The sequence below is a fragment of the Cupressus sempervirens genome, unplaced genomic scaffold (genome assembly GCF_028749045.1).
Source record: "Cupressus sempervirens isolate cs-2001-9-10 unplaced genomic scaffold, ASM2874904v1 CseChr00s100001_01, whole genome shotgun sequence".
Lineage (NCBI taxonomy): Eukaryota > Viridiplantae > Streptophyta > Pinopsida > Cupressales > Cupressaceae > Cupressus > Cupressus sempervirens.
Window position 1 is genome coordinate 8,228,207 of NW_028322205.1, and position 9,125 is coordinate 8,237,331.

The 9,125-nt window shown below is 31.8% G+C and overlaps 1 protein-coding gene across 3 annotated transcripts; it reads left to right on the plus strand.

The window, feature by feature from the left end:
* Window positions 1–4,465: 4,465 nt before the first annotated feature.
* On the plus strand, window positions 4,466–5,990 carry LOC149527895 (uncharacterized). 3 transcript variants are annotated; one of them, XR_016359621.1, is made up of 3 exons: window positions 4,466–5,249; window positions 5,437–5,546; window positions 5,703–5,990. XR_016359621.1 is itself a non-coding variant. In XM_089812046.1 (3 exons), exons 1-2 carry the CDS (start codon window positions 4,846–4,848, stop codon window positions 5,492–5,494), a joined length of 462 nt encoding a protein of 153 aa, XP_089668172.1. In that variant the 5' UTR covers window positions 4,613–4,845; the 3' UTR covers window positions 5,495–5,536; window positions 5,703–5,990. The 3 variants fall into 3 exon arrangements, 2 of the variants coding, with proteins under 2 accessions (XP_089668172.1, XP_089668171.1); XM_089812046.1 differs by having other exon boundaries at window positions 4,613–5,249; window positions 5,437–5,536; XM_089812045.1 differs by lacking the exon at window positions 5,703–5,990 and having other exon boundaries at window positions 4,706–5,249; window positions 5,437–5,611.
* Window positions 5,991–9,125: the final 3,135 nt, after the last annotated feature.

The following is a 9,125-nucleotide window of genomic DNA, read 5'->3' on the forward strand; positions in this document are numbered from 1 at the left end:
GATGTTCAAAAAAATGTTTCATTCTTTTAATTTGGAATGGTGTTTGGTGGTGTCATCTAAATGACCTAATTTTTTAATGGAAAATTTAAATTTTTTCGATATTTAAACAGTTCAAGAAAATTTCTAATTTATTTTTGTTTTATGTTTTTTTTTCTTGTATTTGCATTCTAATGATGGATCACGAAGTGTGATCTAAAATGTTGATAATAAATATTGTTCACACAATCATCGAGAAACAAACAAATAATATTGATGGATTGTGGAAATCTAATAACCCTAGTTGAAAACAATTAAATTATAATTTTATATTTTAAAAAATTTATTGTGAAAAAATATTCAAAATTTCTAAAATGAAATTAAACTAGACTTATATGTTATATCTTTTGATCTTTTATTGTTTGACTTTTAAGTTTAACGAGCTTAGCACTCTATTAGCTAAATTCATATATTCATAGATAAAGACTATGTATATGTAATAGTTAGCTAAGCACAAGAAAAGTTTTTTTTTTAGAGAATCAATTTAATTGTACATGACATATTAGCCTTAATGGATTTCTCACATTCACTAGGATTAAATTAGATTTAATATATTTTTAATCCATCACATGTTCTCTTATTTTTCTAAGGTTTTGAGCTTTATATGTTTATCCCTTTTTATGAGGGTTTGGGAATACATAATGATAAATCATTTACCACACCATTCTACCCTAGAATATTATATCATCATTAAACTTCAAGCTTTGTTTGTTGGTTAAAATTGACACATATATTATTACAATGTCATAAATTATACATCTTTAGTTAAAGTGTCCAAATTCACAATTTCTCAACACTTTTTATAGTATCTCTCATCCCTTTATGCATTATGGGATATTTATTGATTTAAATTAATATCTAGATTATTGTTATGAGCCATCTCCCAATTTAATATACCAATAGCGTATTATTTGGACCCTTCATTATAGGTGTGACACTTAGTTGGGACAAACCTTGACCTATTGGTGCAATCTTTACCTATCTACCTTGACCCATGTTTTTTTCCACAAAATTTTAGGATTATAATACAACAATCTTACCCTTTTTAAAAATACCCCGAATGCAAAAATATAATTATTCTACATCAGTCACAAGACAATTTCACTATGATGTTCTATTCTAAGGCATCCTTCTCAATACATTTCAACATCTCATTCTCTAATTTATACAAGTCATCACTTCAAGAGAAAATCATATTAAAACAACAACAAACTACATCAAGGCATCTTCAATCATTATGATTTCATAATGCTTTATCTTCTTATTGCATCAACAAATGGACGATTCTTCCAAATAACACTACATGGTCAATTTGAGGTATAGTGTAACACCCCCTCAGATAACCCCCAAGGATGACATCTAAACTAACCAAATGCCATAGAAATAAAATTTCTTTTTAACTACAAGTGTATTGTAAATCTAAAAGTATGGTTTTTTTACAATTATGAATACATAATTAACCTAATTAATGCTTCTCCATTGTATTAATACGATCATTTTATTTATACTACAACAAATAAGATTTCAAAATAAAACACTTCCCATCCTAAGTGTTGTGTTCCATTTGAAATGTTGCTCCTAGACCTCAACAACAATGCTAGCTAGATACAAGGACAAAACAGTGCTATTTCTCATTACACTTTCCTACGAGTTTAGGAATATAATGTCTGGACAAAGATCTAGAATGAAAAAACATTAAAATGTCAATTGGCATACAAAAATAGCTCTTTTAAATTCAATTGAAAATAGCATGTTTCTTGAAATTTTTATTGATGTTGAAACTTTATAAAAATGAATTTTATTGAGGTCAAAGAGCTTAACTACATGCTAGACTTTATTGGATGAAAGGAGTAGATAGTTGTGTGCAAAATTCTATTGTAGATATATCAAGCACAAACGCTCCCAAAAATAGTTTTTTCGTGGATATATAATCAAGAAAGAAAATCTTTGACAATTTGGAGGACATTAAATTCATCTTTGATCAAGAAAGATTAGCCATCGCAATTTGGAGGACTTTAAATCCATGTTTTTACATTATCAACAATTTTTTATTGATCTTTTTAGAGGTGATAAACTTCAAAATATTATTGAAGATATGGTTTGAAATTGCAAACCCAATAAAGCCAATCTCAACCTAGAAATCTATTTAGATCACATGCTCACTATTGAAGAATTTGATGACACTTTGAACAATATGGTCAACTCAAAAGTCTGAGAATGGATAGTTTTCTTGAGAGTTTTTTGAATTATGTAGCCTTTGATTAGGGGCGATTTTATGACTTGTATAAAGAAGCTTTAAAGCACACGTTCCCTGAGTTTTTCTTTTGTTTTAAACTTTTAGATTAAGTAGTTGCTTTTGGAAATGATTTAGTGGTTGTTTTAAGTTGGAAGTAGAAATGTCTTTCTATTATAAAATTTATTTTTTATTTTTTATTTTTAATCACATGATGTCATTGAAAGATATATGTGATTTTTTAACATTAATTACTATTAAATAAACTATATAAAACCCACTAGTGTTTTAAAGGATCTAATTAACTTTGTACTATTATATGTCATCAACCAAACGTTCCTTCAAATTTTAGCAACCAATAATTTTGACATCCTCTTCAATATAATTGTAAAATAAAACCGATATTTAATTTTATAGAATACAATAAACATCCATAATTAACAATTAACATTTATGGGGATCAACACCCTTTTTATACTACTTTTTAATTTAAAACATTTAACATTTATAGATCAATATAATTATACTTCTAAATTAAAAATAATATATTAATGTAGTGATAATAACACAAATTTGAAATTATCTTTAAAAAATCATGTTCTACTTTGTAATTATAATGGTCTTGAACTTTCCTTTTATTAAATTTTATAAAAATAAGTGCATCAAATGATGATTATTTTTTCCTTTCTTTTTACTAAATTGTATAAAAATAAGTTTTTAAAAGAGACCAAAATGTGTGCATCACCATGTGGTGAGTTGGTTCTTTGATGCGGTTCATGTTTTATTTTAAAGTCATAAAATGTATAATTATGAAATAAAAGGGTATAAATAACTTAAAAGAGGAAACAAAATCAAGAGTACTATATAATATAATTTATTAGATAGTGGTATAATGACAATTGGAGTCTTTAAAATGAACAACCAGATTAAATCCTATTGTGCACCAACATGGTGCCATCTTAACATTGTTATCTATGTACATGTGTGAATACTACATAAAATAGTGTATTGAATTTTTGTAACAATTTAGTAAATTTTTCATTTGTGAATTAAAAGTTTAAAATTATTGTTTGAGGATCTAATCATTAAAGACACACCTCATTAGAGCACTCAAAGTTATATAATAACATACTTATTCAAACAATTACAAATGCTTGCCTTGTGTGTTATTTAATGATTATTTATGCTTATACTAAAAATAGATATTATGAGTCCATTTTGAAAGTACACACATAATGACTTTAATACTTGATAGTAATAAATGAGAGTATTTAAAACAAAAGAACATTATTGCATCTTGGTATAATACTTATTGAAATATTTGATCTCTTATATATATGCGAATTAAAAGCTTAAAATTATTGTTTGAGGATCTAATCATTAAAGACATGCCTCATTAGAGCACTAAAAAGTAATATAGTAGCATGCTTATTCAAACAATTACTAATGATTGCCTTGTGTGTTATTTAATGATTATTTATGCTTATACTAAAAATAGATATTATAAGTCCATTTTAAAAGTACAAACATAATGACCTCAATACTTGATAGTAATAAAAGGCAAGAGCCTACAACACAATGGTAAATTGTGAGCTTCTTATTCGACAGATTTTGGGTTCGACTCTACACAAAGTAAATAATAATAATTAATCACACATAATACTAATAAATCTTGGCTTCGGCCTCTTATAGATAAATATATATATATATGTGTATATTGCAGCTTTAATTATTTCAAATTAAACTTTAAAATCCATCCACGAGTCTCTTCTCTTGTCTTCCTCACTTCTTTGCGAAAAAAACTCTCAACAATTACGGAAACTTTCACACTAGTGATATAGACTTTACAAATCATACATCTATAATAATATTAAAATTGTTGCGAGAAAAACTTCCAGGTTCACCTAGTTTAAAAAGTTAACAACGATGGTAATATATTACTTGATTAATCAACCCACTAAAATTTAAAATTCAATCAAACCAATTTCTAAAGATTTTGACTCATAGTCAATTGCTCCACCTCTTTGTTAATGATTTCCAATAAATAAATAATGCACACTTGCTCATCACATTATGATTGGCTTCTTAAAAGAAGATGCCGACGTTAATATAATGCAATTATTTCCACATAAACAAATAACAAATAATAAACTACCCACCATCCCCTATATACTATGATACGAGGCATGCTTTCTTGTCATGGGGCCGGAACTTTTTTGGCAGAGGCAATTTGCACAGCGACCTGCAAGTGGCGTGTTGCCTCACAAGTCGGCCCACGTAGACACGTGATTTTTGTCTGTAAATCTCATTTCTTTTTAAAAGTGGCTAATCGATTAGGTTTCCAGGGCGGCTTTCCCAATTCGATTTTTACGGATTTTCTATGGCCATGGAGCCCTGAAACAGATCAGTCTAGATATTCTCCCATAAAAAGGCGCATTTTGTGCGCTCCCCTGTCATGTGGAACCAGGGCCCAGTGACCATAGCTTTTGGGGATAACTACGTAAGCACATCAGGGCCAAGGGATTCTTGAAATGAGGTATTTATATTGACGGTAGATTGTGTTGTGGAGATCAACAATGGGTTTGAGCACGATCTACTGCGGCCCCAAGAAGAGGAAGGTACAGGTGATCCAGCCAGATGGTCAGCCCCGCCATATCTGCGCTCCTATCACGGCCCGCGCCCTTCTCCTGCAGTATTCGCATCAGTATTGTGTCCGACACGTCTCGGGTTCGATTCTCGCCATGGACGACGAGTTGGAAGGCGGTAGTACCTATTTGCTTTCGCCCCTGCCCAGGCTTTTCCCTTCTCCTCCAGGGGATGGAAATAATGGCAATCTGAAGCGCGGAAAGTCATGGAAGCCCTCGCTGCAGGTTATTGCGGAGAACAATGCGACTATTTCCCGCTCTGTTGATAAACAGAACAAAGTTTTCGTCAAGCCGGCCCCTGGAAAACCCCAAAACAGGGTAAATCAGAGCGCATGGTAAGATTTGCATGATTTTTAATGTAAATGCATGAAAATTTAACAGGTTATGATAAATTGTTTTTAGATTTGGCCGTGCGATTAATTATTTTGAAAAATTTGGCTTGAAGGCAAATATTTTTGAACTTTCAAGTTCAAGCTGTTTTGATCTGTGAATTCTGAAATTGAGCTGCAATTTCTTGTCCAGGCATTTGGAATCCGCGATTTGTATGCCGTATGTCGGACCAACTGGCTTTATGTTCTGATCCGGGAAGAAAATTTGAGGATCTGTGTGAAGCAATTCAGATGTAAATATATGTGTGTGAATACTCTATCTTCGTGGGACTTTCTGTGTTTATTTTTAACAGATGTTTCGTGTTGTATCTCTGTACTTTTAGCTCTACATTATTTTGAAAGTTCAAGCTATTTTGATCTTCTGCGAGTGCTGAAATCGTGCTGCAATCTTTTGTCCAGGCACTTGGAATCCGCGATTTGTATCCCTTATATCGACCCTACTCGCTTTATTTTCTGATTCACGAAGAAAATTTGAGAATATCTGTGAAGCAGTTCAGATGTAAATATATATGCGTATATTTTCCCTCTTTGGGGGAGGGTCTGTGCTTATGTTGCACAATCTTTGGAATTTGTATATTTGCAAATGGGAATATCAAATTTTCCCTCTTTGTGGAAAGTTATGTGAATGTGTTGTACAATCTTTGTAATTTGTTTATTTGCAAATGGGAATATCAAGTTTTCCTCTAATTTGTGGAAAGTTATGTGATTGTATCGTACAATCTTTGTAATTTGTATCTGCCAAGGGCAATATGAAGTACAGGAAACCCCAATTCTTCGAGTTTTTTTCATCCCTTTTATCTTTATGGTTTATGTGTTGTTACCTAAACAAAGCACACTGGTTCGAATAGGATCTGATTTGTTTGGTCGGAATTTTCTTGTTCCATACTTTGATATTTTTCGCATTCATTTATTGCAGTTCCTTTTGTCAGGGTCCGTTTGGTGAGCTGAATAGGAATACGTATTCCAAAAATTGTGAATTCCTTGTTTGGATGCACCAAAATGGGATTGGAATACGAAGCAAAAATGGAATACGTATTCCATTTTTTATCTAAAAATGGGGTTTTGCAATTCCACCAAAATAGGTGGTATTGGAATACGTATTCCTATTCCATTTTATTTTATTTTAGAAAACATAAATTTTCGGGTCCACGAATTCCCATCAAATATTGGCTGAACCAAACGAAAAACAGGAATACGTTCTATCCCAGAATACGTATTTCTATTCCGCTCACCAAACGAGCCCTCAGTATTTTTTGGACTACCAGGTTGCTCTGAACCCAATACCAGGATGTTGCAGATGAAAACAAGCCTAAGGACTTCGATATTTTTCGCACTCATTTATTGCAACTCCTCCTTCTCCCAGTGCTATCATGAATGCAGGATATGGAGTTCTGGCATTTTCTGCCCATAAACCCTGGTATTGTTGGGTGCATATCTACCTGATATTAAGAGAGGCAAAGTAAAATCAAGCATTTTCAAACCACTGTAATGACTAAGGTGTGATTTAAAAAAACATCACAGATCATTTAGGCGACAGAAACAATCTGAAATCGTGAAAGCCACCCAAAACATAAAGAATCTTTATGCAAGTACGCAAATCCTCCTAAAATGTCAAGACAATTAGCCCCGCACGTCTTGCACACATAGGATGATGTCTGTACATCTTAATCGAAACTTCAATGGTTAGTTCTCATCTGGGTTAAGAAATCTAGTCACTCGACTAACATTCTATCCAAAGTGGAAGCTTTGTCCGAGGAGTTGAAAATGTAACTTTTGCTCAATAATGGAAGCTAGGGTATTTCACTGTTCGTCACTTTTGTCGATGGATAAGGTGATCTGAGGATTAGATGGGGTGGTAGGAAGATAGGTCTTTGACAATGGTAATTGAAATTTATGATATCTCGCACAGTTGAAATATATCACGTTGAAAATTGTGAGCGACTCTTTTGACATTGAAGTTTGAAGTGTAGTGATGTGGAAAAGCCAATTGTGAATTTTGTTGGACAACCAACAACGTTATATGGGACTTAAAACTCTTCACGTACCATTTTTCATTTTGATTAATTTTGATTTTGTTCGACTGTGGCTTGTTTTTTTCCCTCATATTGTAAAAATGTGGGTTACAAGATAAAAGTGTAGTAGGGAACTCGAGAAGAGAACTAACACGAGAGACTAGTATAATACTAGGAGTTTATTATACATGCTACTGACAACTATTGAATTATAAAATGATATTTATAACAATTGCAAATTCTATAATAGTTGAAGGAAAAATACTGATTAATATTAAAAAGAAGATTATAAACTATGAGGAATTATAACTTTTATTTTAGTGAGCAAAAGCATAACTTGACTTTAATATGCTAGATCTTGATGATGGTCTTTAAATTTTTCTTAGCCTCAGTTTGTAGCTGAGAAAAAGTTGAGGTCAGACCAAAACACATTTGAGTAAATCTGTGGGAATGCAACTTTGTAGGGAGCATCATCAAGATTATTGAAAATAACTTTACACCTATAATGCAATATATGAGACAATATAAGCTTCTTGACACCATCAACAATGAATTTGTAATGTAACCCTAGACCAAGAAGGGTTGCTCTCCAATTCAATTTATGTTAAAAAATGCTTGGTAAGTCATTTTGTATACTTGGGTCCATTGCATTTCTTTCAAGCAAATTGACATCTTTAAAGAATATGATTCATACTTTTTTGCTTATGGCAATATGAACAATTGATTGGTTGTACCATCATACATTTGAATCTCTCTATAGACAGTCATATTAAAAAACCTTTCAAGAAAATAATTATGCATCTGCATTGGCTTTAGATTTCCATATTTGAGCTAACAATTTTGACCATAACTTTTCATTGTACCTGCATGTCTACTTCAAATTTAATCAAGACATTAGGGGCAAATTTTGGAGAAGTTGTAATAAACCTTCTTTAAGGGGAAGAACAAAAGGATATATCAAATTTTCCCTCTTTGTGGAAAGTTATGTGAATGTGTTGTACAATCTTTGTAATTTGTATATTTGCAAATGGGAATATCAAGTTTTCCCTCTAATTTATGGAAAGTTATGTGATTGTATCATACAATCTTTGTAATTTGTATCTGCAAAGGGCAATATCAAGAATAGGAAACCCCAATTCTTCAATTTTTTCCCCTCCCTTTTATCTTTATGGTTTCTGTGTTAGTACCCAAACAAAGCACACTGGTTCAAATAGGATTTGATTTGTTTGGTTAGAATTTTCTCTCTTGTTTCGTACTCCAATATTTGTCACACTCATTTATTGCAATTCCTTTTGTTGGTGTTTTTTGGACTACCAAATTGCTTTGGACCTAATACCAGGATGTTGCAGATGAAAACAAGCCTAAGGACTAGCTAAATCCCATATTCAACGGGATTAATCTCAACTCTGGACCAAAAGACTCTCTACATTTTAGGCTCTACAAGGCCAGGCCAGGTGCATCGTAGGGATTTGAATATGATTGGTTATTTTGATATATTCTTCAGACTATATCACTAACACTTCTTCTTTCAGATTTATCCCCTATAGTAGATAATGGTCAATATTCTTCTTATATTTGCAATAAACTCCTTGATTATAATAGCTAGTTATAACTCAAAAGGAAAGGTATTACAAATAAATGTTGACCAACAATTTAGCTCTTTGTTACATAAATGGAAATTTGATTTTTGATTGATATATGCATTGTGCAACCATGTGAACATATCATCTTACAACTAAATGGATTGATCAGTGCCTTAACCGTTGATATAAAAAGTCAAAACCAGTAACTCTAGACCTATTTAATTGAC